Here is a 19,543-nt window from a genome sequence, read left to right on the forward strand (position 1 = left end):
ATTGTCCAGATCAATGCTCACTGTTGAGCAGACGGATGGCCTGGGGAAGAAGCTTTTCCTCATCCTCTCAGTGTTGGTTCTCAGGCAGCGGAACGGACGGCCTGATGGCAACAGGGAGAGGAGTGAGTGTCCGGGGTGATGGGGCTGCCTGAGGATCTTCTCGGCTCTCGACCTGCATCGTTTGGTGTAAATGTCCTGCAGGTCGGGTAGAGTTGTTCTGATTGTCCGCTCAGCTGAGCGGACTACCCTCCTAAGGGCCGAGAGGTCCTGCTTTGTGCAGCTGCCCATCCATGTGGTGATGCTCCCACTCAAGATGCTCTCAGTGGTGCAGGTATAGAAGTTCCTGAGCACCTTGAGGGGGAGCCTGAAGTCTCTGAGGCGTCTGAGGTGAAAGAGACGCTGACTGGCCTTCTTAACAGTCCTGTTAATGTGCAGTGACCAGGACAGGTCCCGTGTGATGGTGACACCGAGGTATTTAAAATTGTCCACCCTCTCCACCTCAGACCCACCTCAGACCGATGCAGAGTGGACGGATGTCCTTCTGCTGCTTCTTCCTGTAGTCCACAATCAGCTCCTTAGTTTTGCTGACGTTCAGCAGGAGGTTATTCTCCCGGGAGCAGCTCTCCAGGTGGGTGACCTCCTTCCTGTAGGCCTCCTCCTTGTTGTGGGAGATTAACCCCACGATGGCTGTGTCGTCAGCAAACTTTATAATGATGTTGCTGTCTGATGTGGACACACAGTCATGTGTATACAGGGAGTACAGCAGGGGACTCAGCACGCAGCCTTGGGGGGATCCAGTGTTGAGGGTGAGGGGGGATGAGCTATGGGGGCCCACGCGTACCACCTGTTGTCTGCCAGTAAGGAAGCTGTGGATCCACCTGCACAGGGAGGAGTTCAGTCCGAGATCATACAGCTTGGTTACCAGCCTGGAGGGGACTATGGTGTTGAATGCTGAGCTGTAATCCACAAACAGAACTCTCACATAGTTCCCCATCCTAGTGTCTACGTGGGAAAGTGTCTTGTGCAGCAGGAAGGTTATGGCGTCATCTGTGGATCTGTCTGGGCGGTATGCAAACTGTAGGGGGTCCAGGGTGGGGGGCAGAGAGGAGGTGATGAATGTTTTGACCAGCTTCTCAAAACATTTCATCACCACAGATGTGAGGGCTATGGGGCGATAGTCACTGGGGTTACTGGGCTGGGCTGTCTTTGGGACGGGGACTATAACAGACTTCTTAAAGCAGGTGAGAATCACACACTGTGAGAGGGAGAGGTTGAATATCGTTGTAAACACCGGTGCGAGCTGTTCAGCGCAGGCTTTGAGGACCCGACCGCTAATGTCGTCACGCCCTGCTGCTTTCCTGGTGTTTACACTTCTAAACATCCTCCTCACCTCCAGCTCCGTCACAGTGAGCGTTACCTCTTCACTGGCTGAGAGCGCAGCTTCTTGCCTGCTGTCCGACTCGAAGCGTGCAAAGAAGTAGTTGAGCTCATCAGCCAGAGAAGCGTCGTCTCTCATCGCGGGTGGATATGTAGCTTTATAGTCCGTGATGGTGCGTAGTCCCTGCCACAGCGCCCTGGAGTTGCTCCCCTCCATCTGCAGCTCCAGTCTTGCGGCGTAGCAGCGTTTAGCCTCCTTCACCGTCCTACAGACAGCATAGGTGGCTGCCCTGTACAGCGTCATGTCACCGGTGCCGAGTCCCGAGTTGTAGGCAGCGGTGCGGGTCCTCAGCGCGTCGCGGACAGTTTTGTCCACCCACGGCTTCTGGTTGGGAAAAGTTCTGATGGTGGTTGTTGGTGTTATGTCCTCCACCATTTTCCCCATCAATCCCACAACCGCTTCCGTGAACTCATTGATGTCTCCGCCCGAGCTGCACCGAAACATGTCCCAGTCCGCTGAATCCAGTGCGCGCCGCAGAGCAGCCTCTGATTGGTCAGTCCACCGTGATACTTCTCTGACTGCAGGAGATTCCTGCTTCAGCCATTGTTTATATTTCGGCATGAGAAGGACTGCACTGTGGTCCGAAAGGCCAAACGGAGGCAGAGACTTGGCCTTGTAACCATCCTTGAAAGGAGAGTAACAGTGGTCCAGAGTCCTATCTCCTCTGGTGGGGCAGTCGATGTGTTGTTTAACCCTCTGAAGTCATGTATAATTGTCAGTTGTTGACTATTTTTGATTCTAATTTTATATTTCAACTTAGAATTTTTTTTATCTTGCCATTTTGGAATCATTTTTGATCAGCACAACCTCACAAGTGTGATTTACTGTTGTTTTTTTCATTTTGACATGCTGTATTGACACACTGGACCTAAAATCACACAAAACTCTAAAATCCGACTGGGGAAAATGCGCTGAAATGCGCTGAATGAAGTGCGCTCAATGCGCTGGTGTTTACTGCGTCTTCTTGAATAAAATGCGCGCCCCAAACGCGCACCAAACGTGATGGCAATGGTCATGAAAAAAACAGTGCCTATATTTTTTATCATAACTCGGGTTTTACTTGACATATTAACAAAATTTAAAAACTGGTATATAGTTTGAAGTGCCCACTTTCGACACAAAAAAAACTGTGATTCAGCGAGGCTGCGTCTTGCAGCTACGTCGTCTTAAAGTGGTCTTGTGATAAGGACGCGCCGGCGCGTCTGTCGACTCCTGAGGGTTAAACTCCGGTATCACCTTCCTCAGGTTAGCACGGTTAAAATCCCCGGCCACGATGAGGGCTGCATCAGGCTGGTTAGCTTGATAGGTGGATATAGCCTCATGTAGCTCGGTGAGAGCACTGTCCGTGTTCGCCTGACGTGGGATGTAAACAGCGCTGATGATGACTGAAGTAAACTCGCGGGGCAGGTAGAAAGGACGACACTGGATGGTCAGGAGCTCCAGGTCAGGGGAACATGAGTGTCTGAGAGACACAACGTTCCTGTTGTCACACCAGTTGTTGTTTACCATCAGACACACACCACCTCCCCTTGATTTACCAGACTTGCCTGTCCTGTCCCTGCAGTGAACTGAGAAGAACTCCACTGGTTGAACAGCATGGTCTGGAGTCAGGGGGGTCAGCCATGTCTCAGTGAGGCAGATGACGTTACAGTCCCGTATATCCCTCTGGAACTTTATTCTGGCCCTGAGTTCATCAAGCTTATTTTCCAGTGACTGGACATTGGCGAGTAGGATGCTGGGCAGAGGTGAATGGTGTGCTCTGCGTCTCAGTCTGTTCCTAACTCCGTCTCGTTCCCCTCGGGGCCTTCTCCGTGACCTGCGGCCTGAGCGTCCATTGTTGTTGTTGTTGTGACCTGCCCGTAGGATGTCGACGGGTAAGAGCCTGTACCAGCTGTTTGCCTGCTGGTGCAGCAGCACATACTTCTCTATCTGCCAGATAGCTCCAGGGTGAACAGGTTGTGGCTAGAATTAGTGTTGTCTTTCATTGTTCTATGGGCAATGTACAGGCACCACACCTCACCTTGGCTGACTGATTGCAGTGATTTTCACCTTGTTTTAATCACCTGCTGCCAAGCATTCCTGTTGTGGACCATGTACAAACCAGGCCTGTTTGTAAAGCTTTGCTTTTCTATTGCTTCTCTGTAACAAAATTTAGCCCTTTTAAGTTTCCTTAAGAAGTACAAGTTTTTACTTTTGCTTTTATACTTATTATTTTACTTATTTATTTCACAGGGCGCAGGTGTGTAATGAGCAAATGAGTGAGTGATGACCCTCCCAAGCCATCCAATGTTCATCAACGTAACGCACGATTGTGCATTCGTTTTTCCCCTTGTCACATACCTGCACACATGGCTTTGACTAAATGGGAAATGCACACAATCACGCCAATTAAATCATTTATTATTTTAAATAACAGAAATGAACCTAAACAAAAGAACTTAAATTAAGAGTGGCATGTGTAGCCAATAAAATCAGTGGTGTAAGTGAGTGCATGAGTGAAAAGTGTATGGATGCAGTCTTGAATGGTACAACAACACAAATCAAAAGACAAGCAAGCCAATGTTTCACGGAGGAGAAAGAGGAAAAGATTGAGTTCCAGCAGGCTTTTTCCATGCAGGAAACGGAGCCGGATGACTCGGGGATGGGCTTGCCTATCACTGGGGCAGAAGTCACCCGCAGCGGCAGTGCCCCAGGGTTTGATCAATCACGAGTTTATCAAGGCTGTGTTTGGCTGACACACCTCTGCAACATTGCATGGTCACTGGGGACATTGCCTTTGGAGTGGCAGACTGGAGTGGTGAGGGTGTGTTCCAACTGTCGATTGTTCTCACTCTTCAGCCTCCCTGGGAAAGCCTACGCCAGGGTGCTGGAAAGGAGAGTCCATCTGTTTGTCGAACCTTCTGTTTGTTGAACATTCAAGAGGAACAATATGGTTTTCACCCTGGCCGTATAACACTGGACCAGCTCTGCAGCCTTGCAAGGGTGCTGGAGGGGTCATGGGACTTTGCCCAACCAGTTCACATGTGTTTTGTGGATTTGGAAAAGGCTTATGACTGTGTCCCTTGACTTTAGGATTCTGTCTCTGCTTTTTACAGATTGCCCACTATGGGTGAGAGGAGAGTTGCTGCCCCAGATTGAGTAGTTCAGGTACCTCAGGGTCTTGTTCACGAGTGAGGGAAAAATGGAGCGGGAGTGATAGGAGGTCGGGGTAGCATCTGCTGTGATGTGGATGTGGTACTTGTCTTTTGTGGTGAATAGAGAGCTGAGCTGAAATGCAAAGCTATTGATATACCAGTCAGCCTACATTCTAGCCCTCACCCATGGCCATGAGATGTGGACAGTGACTGAAAGAACAAGATTGCAAATAGATGAGAGGCTTGCTGTGGCACAGAGCTCTGTGGCCAGTTCCCCATCTTCAGATAGTTTTGGTGTCGTATTGTCCCTGTGTGCCATGATCAATTTTTTTTTTGTTGCTGTTTGTTTGCTTGCTTTTTAGAGGGTTGATTCTAGATAGGGCTCTCACTTCTCCATTCATCCAGGATTTCTGGTTGAGGAATGATATTATTTTTTTGATCAACGTATCATTAACACATTTGCTGATGTATGATGCTTGGTGAAATTAGCATTAACATTAACAACAATTGATGGGATCTCATGCCATCTGCTGAGAATAAAACAATGGAGAGGTTTGCATGTAGACCCAGAAGCCGGAACAGGAGTTTTACAACCCTTTGCAAGGGCGATAACGAATTACTCCCGTTTGAGTTGACTCCACTGTGTTCCCACTGCCCATTGAGGAAATTCGTGTGCTGTAAATGCCGGACCAGTGCACAACAGCCAGCCAGGTTCAGCCAACGGTGGCTGAGCACACAAAGTCCACTCACACACTCCAATCACAAGGCCATGGACTCCATGGCCAAAAACTCCTCCATGATCTAAAAAAAAAAAAAAGAGCTGAGTGGGGTCTTTAATGTCTTTACTTTCGTCCAGTGTCTGGTTGCTAGCATAGTTAGCATGCTTGGTGGAAAATTGGCGGCTGATGTTGTATTCTTTGAAAACTGCAACAGTTTCTTGGCAAGTCAGACAGGCGGCCTTTGATTTGACTTCTGTGAAAATATTTAGCTGTTCACTCCTTTTTCATTGTTTAAGTAGGGCTCAATGCAATAGCAAACGTGAAGAATGAATATCTATGTGTAGAGACGAGAAATGCAGGGTATTGCGGGAAAAAGACGAAATGAATGTTGTCTTTGACAGTTTTGTAAATGCTTGATGGGCCACATTAAACTACCCAGTGAGCGGTATGTGGCCCATGGGCTCCCTTGTTTATTGTTGGTTTGCTGAAGGCTTAGTATGTTTGATTTGCTCGTTGTTTTATTTACACTCTGCGCTTGTGCTCTTTCCGCATCGCAAGTGTTTTTTCTTGTTTCTTGTTGTTTTTTCTTCTCAAGCCTACTGCCGCCAAGCCATTGAACTGAGATTTTGCTGGACTGGCATCAAGCCAGCCGGACAACAGTTCACCTGCCTTGTTACCGCATGGTAAAATAACAGATCATTGTGCTTTAGTGGCGCTGCTCTGTCTGCCTCTTCTTCTCTCACATGGTAGCATAACTCAGGTTTGCTCTGTCTTCTTGTTGGACACATGTGACATCACTGTTGAGTCACCACTGGGCTGTGTTTAGTTCTACCTTCTTTAGTTTAGAAATATGTAAATAATGACAGCTATAAATAATGACAGCCATGCACAAGGGGGCAGCGTCATGTCAGTATGAGTTCAGAGCGAGAGAGAGCCCGGTGATTAGGGGGGTCAGCAGGCAGATGCACGTCTTTCGTTCAGCATGGCGTACTACAACATGGAGAGCTGAGCATCAGCATCAATGCTCAGATGACTGCAGAGACGCTGTCGGTATGCTGACGTGCATTTGTTCATTTGACTGTGTTTTCTGTGCTTGATGCCCGTGTTGTCCCGCAGTTAAGCATGCATGATTTATTCATTCGTTGGTTCTAATCCTGTTAGCTTATTTATGGTTGTGCGTGATTTGCTGTATACTTTATTTCATGTTAAACATGGTTATTATTTGTGGTAGCTGTTATTAATTTATGAGCTTGGATTTTCCAGTTTGATTGGCGCTTGAGTTTCTCAGTGGAATTATATTTTGCAGATTATGTTTAAACATTCTAAACTGGTGCGATATTCAAATTTAAGTTTATTACCAGAATCTAATTTGATGGAAGGTTTAAATTAAGTGTTAAAATTTGGTTGATGTAGGACTTTTGAAGTTTTGTGTCTATATGAAATAAGATAAGTGTGTGTGGTGATAAGTTATTTAGTGTAAAAAAGCAGAAGTTGAGCAGGCGTCTTTCAGAAAATTTCCGGCTCTCAAAGTTATATTCAAGACAAGACAAGACAAGTCAACTTTATTTGTATAGCCCATTTTTACAAGCAGTTTGTCTCAAAGGGCTTAACATAACATCAGCAACATCCTCTGCCCTTCGACCCTCACATCGACTAAGGAAAAACTCCCAGAAAAACCTTTAACAGGAAAAAATGGGAGAAACCTCAGGGTGAGCAACAGAGGAGGGATCCCTCACCCAGGACGGGCAGACATGCAATGGATGTTGTACAGGCAGGGAAGCAGTTAACAAAATTTTACATTTTCATGTGATTCATCTGTTCAGTTTCACTTTTGATACCACTTCAATATGATTTTAACATTTCACAAGACTGAAATTATAATAATGAAATTATAATGGTATGCTGTTATCATTCATGTATTTTTCATGTTCATATTCAGCGCATTCTGTGCAGCTTAGAAAGTGGCAGAGTTCAGTGAGGCCGTGCTGGGCGAAGGCAAAACAGGGACTTTGATCTTGGAGATTTTTCTTTTCGTATTGTCTTTGTGAAACGTGATTTAGCCAAGTAAGATCTAAGATGTTCCTGGATCAGACAATAGTGTGATTTCATTGGACTGACACAATTACACTGCTACAGTTTGTATAATGCAACCATGCAATGTATAATTTTAGAAGCGCCAAGATAAATACATTATGCATGAGAAGCAGAATGCTTCTGTGATCACAGTCTTTTTGTTCCTCTTTAAGTTACTATCTTTGCAATTTTGCATGTCCTTTTAATTAAACATTCCCTCCCCCAGGTATCATTGGAGGCATGACAAGCATCATCACTTCCACAGTGGAGGGGGTGAAGACGGAGGGCGGAGTCAGCGGCTTTTTCTCAGGACTAGGTAAAGGTCTGGTCGGCACTGTGACCAAACCAGTTGCTGGTGCTCTGGACTTTGCCTCAGAGACAGCACAGACAGTCCGTGACATGGCCAGTCTCAGTAACCACAGGTGTGTTGAGTCTAATACCTCTATTATGAACATTCTGTATTACACTGACTCAAAGAGATTTCCAGGTCTCTACAGAGAAAGCAAGGAGGTTTGAATTTGTTGCAGCATACAATATGTTAAAGCCGTGACCAACTTATATGGATGAAATGAAATGTCTACTGTGAACTAATCTTAAATGACAAACACTAACTAAACACAATGTTATCTAACTTGAAAAGGAATATATTGGCTATTATATTTAATTTTCTTTATAGATGCTATGGCAAAAGCAGGGGAATGATTCTCCACTTAACAAAACATGCAAAACACTTCTTTGTTCATTTAAGCATTGTCTACTGCAGAAATCTTATTGAGTAACTTTTATTACTGAATATGCAGTTTCACTTACATACTGCTAGATGTTTGGACTGATATATTTTAAGTTAAAGTTTAACACTTTAAGTCCCCCATAAAGTAATTATTAATGTGCAGTATTTGTCAGTAATTCTTACTTCTCCTATGAAACAATATTTAATTTGTTTAGAGTTGTGTTTTTACCACTGTATGTTGTCATTGTCATTTGTTTTTAGGAGGAGGAGTTATAGTTGTTAACAGTTACATTAATAAACAGTTGAACGGCTTACCACAATATTATAGCGGATTATACCACCATCACCATCATATACTAACCTTTCTTTCTTTATTATGTTGATAAAAAGCAATTAGTATTATTATGGAAGAGCAGGGATTAAAAGAATGCCATTCACGCAACCATGTCACATAAGCATTGATGTAAAACTCAAAGCAAAAGATTGTATTATCAGTATTGTAGACATTACTGAAACAACAGTCTTCTTGAAGATGAAGTGTGTATTGTGTATTACACACACACACAATTGTGCACTGTGTGAAGAGTTGTTGCTGTGTTGTCCAGGCTCAGTGTGCAGCGAGTTAGGAAGCCTCGCTGCTGTAAGGGACCTCAGGGTCTACTGCCTCGATACTCAGCCACACAGGCTGATGGTCAGGAGCAGCTCTTCCGCCTCACTGACAGCATCCACTCTGAGTTGTGAGTCTCTCTCTTTTCATTGCACATTGAGTGTGTCTGATACCCTGATTACCTTCTGTTCCATCAGACTGAGAGTTCACTTTATGTTTCCCACACCAGCTTCATTGCTGTGGAGCCCATCGACAGCTACTGTGTCCTTATCTCCTCCAAAGTGGTTTACTTCCTGAAACCGGGGGACTATGTGGACCGCGAGGCCATCTTCTTGGAGGTCAAGTACGATGATCTCTACCACTGCCTGGTCTCCAAGGATCATGGGAGAGTATATGTGCAGCTCACAAAGAAGGCTGAGAGCACCAGCAGTGGTGTGGCCATTCCTGGACCCTCCCATCAGAAACCCATGGTAAGATACTCATGTGACAGATTTTTATCATTGACAGTCACTGGATAGTACAACTGGTTTAGGATCAGCTAAATAACACAAAACAATAAAATAATTTCTCACTTCTCTCACATACTTCTCTATGCAGAGAGTTTTGATGTTCATTGTCCAGGTTTCAAGATATCTAAGATTTCTGATTTCTGTCTCCACCACATTATAATGGAGCTAAATGGAATTTAGTTTGTGTTACCATGAGACAATTGACAAAGTAATGAACCTTGTCCCATTCCTGCTGGTGTATGACTGAGACTTTTGTGGATGTCCTTTTCATACTACAATAATGATACTATAATCTGTTACCAATGAACCTGTTTACCTGTGGAATCTTCCAAACAAGTATTTTGGGGTTTTTTTGAGCATCCCACAACTTTTTCACTTTTTTGGTGTCCCTGGTCAAGCGTGTTGCTGGCATCAAATTCACAGTAAGCATATATTTACAAAAATCAATAAAGGTGATGAGGCCAAGTATTAAGTATATCAGGCTCAAAAGGGCACATGATCTCGCAATGCATCGACATTTTTGCAAGCAGAAGTTTTTTGTTTACATCACTTTGCGTTAGATACGGTGCTGCGAGAGAGAGAGAGGATGGAAAAATGGACTGTACCGAGACAAGCTGGAGCTCCAAAGGCTCGGTTCCTCAAAAATATTAGTAAAATTGGTGGACTCAGTCCATATGAGCATGTTCACTGAACAATGGATATAAATGCCGCGATTGTCCGAAGCTGAGCTTGTCCTCTATCTCGTCAGTGGCGTTAGTTATTCCACCGGCGAAGAATTTAGGAATTACCACAGAAACCTTTATCAAGGAAAAAGTGGGAGAAACCCCATGGTGAGCAACAGAGGAAGGAGCCCTCACCCAGGACAGGCAGACGTGCAATGGATGTTGTACAGAGAGGAAAGCAGTTAACAACATGAGTGGCAAGGAAAAACTCCCTTTTAACAGGAAGAAACCTTGAGCAGGACCTGTCTCACAAGGGAGAACTATCCTGCTGATAGTTGCCAAGTGAAGGGGGGGGAGAAGAGGTAGACAGGACAGAGAGGATGAAAGAGAGAGAGAAACATACATACATGCAATAGTCCAGTCTGGAGGTAATAAATGCGTGGACTAGTTTTTCTGCATCTTTTTGAGACATAATGTGACTCATTTTTGCCATGTTGCGAAGGTGAAAAAGGCAGTCCTTGACATTCGAGCTGTGTTTGAGTTAAAGGACATCAAAATCAAAAGATCAAAAATAACTCCTAGATCTCTTACGGTGGGGCTGGACGCCAAGGTAATGCCATCCAAAGTAGCTATATCACTAAATAATTTGTTTCTAAGATGTTTAGGGCCTAGCACAATAACTTCAGTACAGTACTGATCAATATCAGCTTGTGGTCTTTCAGGACCATGACATGACATCCAAAAGGGAACCACTCTGTTGTTAATCGTGTAACAATTTTCTCCACAGGTCCATGTGAAGAGTGAGAGTCTGGCTGTCAGAATCTCCCAAGAGATCAACTATGCCAAAAGTCTGTACTACGAACAGCAACTCATGCTCCCTGCCAGTGAGAATGAAGATTGCTTACTGCTCGAGTTGTGATCGTATGACTTTTCTAAGACTTGTTATAGGCCTCAGTTTTTTTGTTTAACAAACTGCAGTAAAGGAAATATGTACACACTTGGCTAAATCACATGACCTGATATTTGACAAAACATATACATGTACGTTACATAAAAACACATGCAAGGCAGTGTTAGTTTAACTGTGTATATGCAGAAAACACTGGTATTTATATGACTGATGATGACAGCAGGTGTGTTTATCCTTCAGATGTTCTTTATGTTTGTGAATAGACAGAACTGTAAATAAAGCTACATAGAAATTAAAACATACTGTAATAATATACAACCATGCAAACTATAACCCAGTGTAAATACTGTATTAATTATGAAGTATGAATAACAACAGAAGCTGATATAATGTGAAATGTAACAGACTTTACAATTCTATTTTGTGTACAGGAAACTATTAGTTTGCATGGTGAGAGAATGAATTGCACTGATATAGGGAGAGGCGAGGGGCAACCTGAAGTCCCCCTGCCCGACACACACTGGAACTGCCTGTCACTTCCTCTCTGCCATTCACAATCACAGACCTCCAGGTGCGGTGTCTCTAGTTTAATTCTACAACCATTTTTTTAATAAGCCTGGAGCTCTTGTATAAATGACAGTGTTGACTTCTCTCTAATCAGGCTTCACTTGTTCACAACTTGTTGAAGTTAAGCTTTTGGTTTGGTGTCACATGAGATTTTTTTAACTTGGCTGAGTTGCGTGTTTTAAGAGGAGTGGAATTTTTTTTCTTTTTTTTTTGGACATACCTGTCAAAAAGATAGTGGAATCAATCTGTGATCCTTTATATAATGTTCACATGGGCACTGTTTAAAATAAAGCACCACAACTGTAAGCACTTACTGTGTTGGACCAGTTGTTTCTGAAGTTAACTGAAAGAGAAGAGTATTTGTTGTCTTCAGTCACTGCATACACATAACGTCTCTGGATGAGTCATTATGATTTTCAGTACAAAACAATAACTTGAGATTGTTTTAAGTTGTACTAAGAGTTTCTAGTTTCTAGTTTTTAGTTTGACAGTAATAGTAAACGTGCCTACAAAACAACACAACAGTCATTTTCTGGGCATCATTTTCATTTATCCAGTCCATCATTTTAACTTATCCAGTTCTATGTTGTTGTTTTTTTTTTGACAAAAAGCTTCAAAGTTATTGACATTGCTTATCCACCTTAGCTGAATTTTGTATCTACTGTTAATTAGCAAATGTTAGTATGCTAACATGTTAACCAAGCTGGTCACCGTGGGAAAATTCTGGTGTAATGTGTGAAGTCAATTTTATTAATCTTTATTGTTACCATTACCATTTATTTATTTGTTATGTTATTCTAAATGCTCTTATTGCAATAATATTGATAAGCTGCTTGAAAAATAATATAATAGCAGTGAGGAGTGTTGATTAAAAGTGTACATTTCAGGTACATTAAATTTCAACTCCTTCCTGAGCACCTTACCTATGAAAACCACACTTCACTAAAATCTAACATTAACGCTAACCACACCAGAATTTTTTATGTTTTAGGTTTTATTGGAGATTACATTATATTACAAGTTTCACATGGTTTTACAGGGATAACATCATTGTTTGCTTCTCCAACAGACCAACATCATCTGCACTTCATTGAACAATGAGGTTGTGCTACTGTAGCTGATTCAGTACAAAAATCTGAATCTACTATTAAATGACAATAATTTTACAATCAAAAACAAATCAGTTTCATAATTATACAATGTATCCTTGTTCACCAGAATTTCTGTAGTATTTATTTAAAAAGTTAACTACATCATCTAGAAGTTCGTTCCTCGCTTTTACAGCATAAGGGATGATTTTGTTCTCTCTTTCTTTTTCGAGAACTATTTTATTGGGTATACTATTGAGGAATTCCCTCTTAATAACATATTTATATCATACTTGTATATTATATCATACATCATAGAATATTTGATTCTTCAAACTAGCTTGTGGACCTCAATCATTTTCAGTCATCAATTGTACTCTTTTAACCTCTATATTCAGAACTTCAATTCGTATAGTATCTCTCTGAGCCAAATGATTCCAAATGTTTCTATGTACAGATCTGCAAATCACATACGCATTTTGCAAGGTCTGTAAGCATTTTAGTGTCAAAGTGTGTACTGGTACAATTTGCACTAAAGCTGGTGTTCAGTTGTGCCTCCACAATACTCAAATCTAACAGTAAGAGGGAACAGAGTCTAGCCTGCCAAAAAGCAAAACAGAAACTTTGAGCAATCATAGTGCGACATTTATTCTGATCCCTTCACAAGACTTAATGGGAAGTTCTTCTCAACATTTCAGAAATAATGGCTATGCCTTTGCCTTCCAAACCTGCTGTACTATGCATGTGCACTTTGCACATTGTCCAAATGTGATCTTGATATCAGCCACCAAGGAGCATACCATACCATACCATACCATACCATTACCTTCATTCAGGTAATAATGTAGCTGGAATTATCAAGGTCTTCATCCCTAGACAAGATAGATAGATTGATACTTTATTGTCCCCCTGGGGGGGATTCGGCCTGGGCTCAATACAGCCAGACCCTTCAACCACATACACACAGAAAAAAAAAACAGTACAGTATACAATAGAGAGTATACAGTAAAAATAAAAAAACAATAAAATAAAATCAATAAAGTAACAAAGGAGTTCTTGTACCAGTTTAATCTGGACTGCTGGCCTCGGTATTGCCTGCCTGATGGTAACAGCTCATACTGTGAGTGTAAAAAATGGGATGGGTCCTTCAGGATTCTCTTCACCTGTTTCAGCACAAACTTATCAAACAGAGACTGTAGGTTGTAATGGTCTTTAAGGCCAATTAAATTCATAGTTGTTTGGAACAGGTGCAGAAGCTTTGATTTAGCTAAAACAGGGAGGTTCCCAAACCACACAGTCATACCGTATCTGATTATGCTCTCTAAAAAACAAAGTGCAGTCCATGTGGGACTTCTGCAATTTAACAGTTATGTATGACAACTTTGCTGTGATCACCAACTCCTTTGGGATCAAAAATAAACTCCTCTGTCTTTTTTAAAATTGATTGTAAGATGATTGGTATCACACCACTTGACAAACCTTTCCACTTCAGAATGATAAATGTTCATGTTATCGTATACCTACAGTGCTGAGCTGGAGTGAGCTCAGCCCTGCAGAGTCACCAGAGTATTTGAAAATACAGTTTTTCGTTTTTCATTTCATTTACATTTTTTCACTGGGCAAATATGATGTAGGCCTGCATAAAATTGATTCAGTTTTTAAATTCTAAACAGAAACCTTTTTTATAAACATAACTGATGGTGTTTTATACCTGAACATAAGTTTGTTTTTATATAAATTTTTACTCATTAATTGAATGCAGTTATCAGTGTGCTGAAGCACATTTAATCATTAAAAATTAATATTAGGCAGGTATAATCAATGTTATGACCTTAACTGTATATAGCAATATAGACCAGTGCAGTGCAACTGATGTTTTAGAATCAAGTCAAATTATACAATTTGCCTGACCACTTCAAAAGTATAAAGTAAAATTATAAAAAAAAGCTAATGTGTATGGCAGTGAGTGAGGAAACAGCAGTTGCTCAGTCACCCTGAATCCATTAAAATGAGTCTACTGAAGAAAGTGGCGCATGTCTGTACTGTGTTTTAACCATTTCAGTGGGTCAACCTTTGGACAGTGGATATGTAGCCCCCTGTTGGTAACAGAGCACAGGGTGTAAGGGCAGGGCTCTCTAAAAAAACAAACAAAACCATTAGGTTGTCTCCAAGGGTTATGTGCTACACACATATCGGACAGGTAAGTGGCCCTTATGTGAAGGTGACAAACGTGTGCACATTGTCAGATGGACTATGAATTATGATGGGAATGTTGCCTGCAGGTGTGCATGGCATGGTTTTATAGGTCTGATTCTTTTTTTTTTTCCCCAGCCTTTGTGGACATGTACGCTTTCTGTATTTTCCCCTCACACTGCCTCTTCTGGTAGCCACAACATGGCTGCAACAAGTGCAACATAATCTTAAGGACTACTGTACCTATTAAAGTTATGTTGATGAAAAGTCTTCACAGGCTGCGCTTGATACTCAAAGTATTTAACAACAAGGTCTGTCTTTGAAGAAATTCTTTCTGTAATGTCAAAGAGTAAGATCCTTTTTGTTTAACCAGAAACACAACACTCTGAAACCAAGATGAGTTATTGCAGTTGGTGCCTTATCTAGCTTTGCTGACATCAGCTTAATATTCAGCTATAACTTTGGAAATAAATTGTAGCTGGTGTTTCTTCTGGGTAAACTCTAAACTCGTCTTTCCAACTGTTGCTCACAATTCCATGGTCGACGTCCTGCAACACCTCACCTCTCTCAAGATTTCAGAGCAAGAGTTCTCAGTGAGAGTGTGTTTCTGGTTAAACAAAGAGGGATTTTAGTCCTTAACAAAAAGGTCTGGCTATGCTGCTCATGTGGCTCTGTCTGCCTTCTACACATTCATAATAAAATCAGTTTTATTGCCTTTGTTTTTTTTTGTCCTTGCAATGGCTCTTAAGGAGCAATAGTGATGAGGAAGTGTCTTTCCTGTGTGGTCATGGAAGCTGCATATTGCCTGGCCAGCATGTAGCCTATCAGGACTACTGTTATCCAGTGTCATTATTTTCTGCACTCTGGTGTGAAGTCTACATCCAAGATTTCTCTCAGTAGATAAAGCTCAAGCTTCTGACATACTCATAATCCTTAGAGTAGACTAAACAGCAAAGTTGTCCAAGGCTGTGCCTGATGCTGGATCAGTATGTGTCATGTTCCAGTGCAGTGTTACTTATAACAGCTGGCTGGAGGTTTAGCTACTGCCAGGTTAAAGAGCAGGTGCCTGGCAACATCTACGTTGGTGGTGGTGTGTGGAGGAGCAGCAAAAACCTTGGATCACGTCATCTCACAGACGAAGCTCAGCAGTACCAGCAACATGGGGGTAAACGTGAGGGAGTGCTTAATGGCCGCTCTGTCAGTGGCTGCACACAAACAAGACAGCATGAAGAGCACTGCTTTAGATTAATATAATTACAAATTACACCATGCCTGACATGCTAACAGTAACATGCAACAATTTTCCATTAAAGAATAAGTCTATCTACAAGATTTTTATCATGAACAAATCTCATGTGCAGAGGCATGCAGCTTGTTAAGATAACAACACAGACCTGTAATGTCAATGTCGTTAGCAGTGTAATGTAACATGAAAATTAAGTTAGTATTATTGGGAAAAAGCCACCATAAGGCTTTTGAAATAAGTCCCATAAAACTCACATGACACTTGAAAAATAAGAGAATGAATAACATTTCAGTGAATTGAGTTTCAGTCTTAAAGTATTTAAAAAATCATTCATGTATTCTGCACAATTTGTTCATGTGATGATTGTTATTCAATATTGAACTGGTGCACCATATAAGCTTATATAGTGCTTTAAAAAGTTTCCCTTACTTTTAACAAGTGTTGCAAATGCTCAAACTGCCATGCTTTATCACATTAATGCAAAGTTACCACAGTAATAGAACTGATCGTAACATAAAATGACCTACCAATAAAATGGTCTTTTCCTGTCTTTAGTCTTGGGTTGTCTGTAAAAGCACACAAATTGAATATGATCACACTGGACAGGTGATCAATGATTAGAGCAAATTCTCCCACAAATAGACTCACCAAACACAATGAGGCGGGTGTGGGTGTCTGTGGAACCAAGAGGATTCTGGGCCGTACAGCGGAACATAGAGCCATTAAGCTCAGCAGGAACTCTCTCCAGGACAAGTTCCCTTCCAATATGCTCCTCACTGCCATCCAGCAGAAACCCGCCAACCTTGGTCCAGGTGAACATTGGTTCAGGAAAGACCTCACTCTGTGGACACACACATACACACAGGTATGTGTGGAATCTTAAGTGCATATTATGAAATCTTAAGTGCTGTGGCTCACCCTTCTTAATTTGAAGAACTGATTGATGGGTAGAGATTGTATTTGTGCAAGGAGTGCAAGAACAGTGGTATGAAATTATCTACATTGTACCAAAAATGATTTTCATGATTTTTCTACTTTACATTTCTTTTTCTTTATAAATTTCTTTGGCATTAAGATTTATCTCACACCTGTAGAAACTTAAGTGACTATACTCCTAACTCTCCAATTTCCTTTGGAAAAGGAGAACTTTTGAAGGGTCACCCTTTTCCACTTTTTTTTTGTTTTGTTTTGTTTTTTTTATCTTTCTCAGGCACAGTAGCCAGTTAACCTAATGCAGACTGCACACAGAAGGACCCAGACCCAGTCTTGAACCCTGAACCCTGAACCCTCTTGCTGTGAAGCAATAGAACTAACCACTGTACCACCACCCTCACTATTACTTCGTCAAATTGTTTCACTGGTCAAAACATCCCACCACCAAACGCAGGCAGACTTTCAGAAAATCAGGTACTCCATGGTACTACATGGTACACTACATGGTACTATTGATAAACACATGAGGGTCTTGTCAGGAAAATCTGGTTTGATATGCAGCTGCATATGGGGCACAGTGCTACCTCTTGCTGGTATGACCAGCATATGACCAATCTTAAACGTGGACAAGTCTAATGACAGCAGCATGACATATATTACCATAATATTAGAAAAATACTCAGAAAGTTACAGTCAAACACATAACACCATGGAGAGAGCTGGTTCTACAGTAGTGGAGCAAGGTAGCTGAAAGGCCTACCTCCCAGTCTGTTTTCAGAGATACTGGGAACCACTAGCAGACCTGCATTCTGGAAGCGAAGTGTTCTACTGGGGCAATAAGGAACAATGAGGTCCTTGAGATAGGATGGAGCTTTGTTATTGAACGCCTTATAAGTCAATAAAAGGATTTTGAAGTCTATCCTATATCCTACAGGAAGCTAATCATAGCAAATATTTCAAAGACTGCATTCTTTCACCTCCGCAATATCGCAAAGATTAGGCACATCCTGAGTCAGAAAGATGCAGAAAAATTAGTCCATGCATTCATTACCTCTAGACTGGATTAGTGTAACTCCCTTCTATCAGGCTGCCCCAATAAATCCATAAAGACTCTCCAGCTAATCCAGAACTCTGCAGCACGACTACTGACAAGAACCAGCATGAGAGACCATATTTCTCCTGTACTGGCTTCTCTACATTGGCTACCTGTAAAATTCAGGATAGATTTTAAAATTCCCCTCCTCACTTATAAAGCCCTGAATGGTCAGGCACCATCCTATCTTAAAGAGTTAATAGTACCCTATTATCCCACCAGAACTTTGCGTTCCCAAAATGCAGGGCTACTTCCTAGAGTCCTCAAAAGTAGATTGGGAACCAGAGCCTTTAGTTATCCACCTCCTCTACTATGGAACCATCTTCCGGTTTCAGTCCGGGAGGCGGACACCCTCTCTATATTTAAGAGTAGACTAAAAACTTTCCTCTTTGATAAAGCTTATAGTTAGGGCTGGCCTTGGCCGGCCCCTATTTATGCTGCTATAGGCTTAGACTACCGGGGGCCCTCCCATGACGCACTGAGCTCTTTCTTCCTCTCCCTCTCCTTCTGCACACATTCATGTCCCATTAATGCATATTACTAACTCAACTTCTTCCCTGGAGTCCTTGTGCTTTCTTGTCCCGCAGATTCCTATCGATCATGACTGGACCTCCTGCTGCGGTCCTGCTGTCGTCCTGCTCAAAACCTACTGCAATTACTACTGTTTAGTCATAATCTGATTTAAATCTGTTACGACTCAGTACAGCTGCTACCATTATTGTTACTACAATTGTTATCAAAATCACCATAATACCTTCTGTATACTTCATTGTCATTATCATTATCTACATTCCGATACTTCTGGTATTATTACTGCTGCTGTGCATCTCTGCTTGTGTGCTCCTTCTCTAAAACCGGTTGACAAATGCGCTCTCTTATTAACTCCTGTCAATACCCTCGCTGCAGCATTCTGGACCAACTGGAGACTCTTCAGTGAGTTTTTAGAACATCCTGACAAAAGAGAATTACAGTAGTCAGTACAGTAGTCCAGCCTAGAAGTGGTGAATGCATGGACCAACTTCTCAGCATCACTCTGAGAAAGGATGTTCCTTATTTTAACTATGCCATGAAGGTGAAAGAAGGCAGTTCTAGTGATATGTTTTATATGGAAATTGAAGGACAGGTCCTGTTCGAAAATGACTCTAAGGTTCCTCACCGCTGTAATAGAGTTAAAGGTGATGCCATCTAGGGTGATGGCCCAGCAAGAAAACGAGTCCCTGAGATGTTTAGGTCCAAATACAATAGTTTTTTCTGAATTGCGTAATAAGAAGTCGGAGGACATCCAGGACTTAATGTCTTTCAGACAGTTTTCCAAATTGGTAAAGTGGCTCGCTGTCATCTGGTTTTATAGATAAGTATAGATGTGTATCATCAGCATAACAAAGAAAATTGATGGAGTGCTTCTGGATAATATTCCCTAATGGAAGCATGTAGAGAGTGAAAAATATTGGCTTTAATACTGAAGCCTGAGGTAGACCATAAGTAACTTTACTATACTAGGAGCAATTGTGATTAATGTTAACAAACTGATATCTGTCAGATAAATGACTTGAACCATCGAAGGGCGGGACCTTTAATCCCAACTTCATGGTCCAGTTTCTGGAGAAGAATATTGTGGTCAATGGTATGAAATGCAGCACT

The 19,543-nt window shown here is 41.9% G+C and overlaps 2 protein-coding genes across 7 annotated transcripts in view; one reads left to right on the plus strand and one right to left on the minus strand.

Moving 5' to 3' along the window:
* vps13d (vacuolar protein sorting 13 homolog D) overlaps positions 1-11,658 on the plus strand; it is a 97,144-nt gene extending 85,486 nt beyond the window's left edge. For all 6 annotated transcript variants that reach the window (XM_046398095.1, XM_046398100.1, XM_046398093.1 and 3 more), the window contains 4 exons: positions 7,591-7,786; positions 8,700-8,831; positions 8,931-9,171; positions 10,660-11,658. In XM_046398095.1, coding sequence (XP_046254051.1) covers positions 7,591-7,786; positions 8,700-8,831; positions 8,931-9,171; positions 10,660-10,791 — 701 coding nt within the window. In that variant the 3' untranslated portion in view covers positions 10,792-11,658. The remainder of the gene's footprint in view (positions 1-7,590; positions 7,787-8,699; positions 8,832-8,930; positions 9,172-10,659) is intronic.
* Positions 11,659-15,507: 3,849 nt separating this feature from the next.
* On the minus strand, positions 15,508-17,241 carry LOC124063700 (immunoglobulin superfamily member 21-like). The gene is made up of 3 exons (XM_046397618.1): positions 16,525-17,241; positions 16,404-16,442; positions 15,508-15,835 (listed from the first exon to the last, which is right to left on the minus strand). The coding sequence occupies exons 1-3, from the start codon at positions 16,763-16,765 to the stop codon at positions 15,750-15,752; spliced, it is 366 nt and encodes a 121-aa protein (XP_046253574.1). The 5' UTR covers positions 16,766-17,241; the 3' UTR covers positions 15,508-15,749.
* Positions 17,242-19,543: the final 2,302 nt, after the last annotated feature.

Source organism: Scatophagus argus, chromosome 8 (genome assembly GCF_020382885.2).
Source record: "Scatophagus argus isolate fScaArg1 chromosome 8, fScaArg1.pri, whole genome shotgun sequence".
Taxonomy (NCBI): Eukaryota; Metazoa; Chordata; class Actinopteri; family Scatophagidae; genus Scatophagus; species Scatophagus argus.

Coding starts and splice junctions, on each gene's coding strand:
- LOC124063700 (XM_046397618.1), bottom strand. CDS start 16,765: ATGCACTTAAGATTCCACACATACCTGTGTGTATGTGTGTGTCCACAG. Junction 16,443..16,524: donor CACCCGCCTCATTGTGTTTG/GTGAGTCTATTT, acceptor GTGCTTTTACAG/ACAACCCAAGACTAAAGACA. Junction 15,836..16,403: donor AGGAAAAGACCATTTTATTG/GTAGGTCATTTT, acceptor GTTTGTGTGCAG/CCACTGACAGAGCGGCCATT.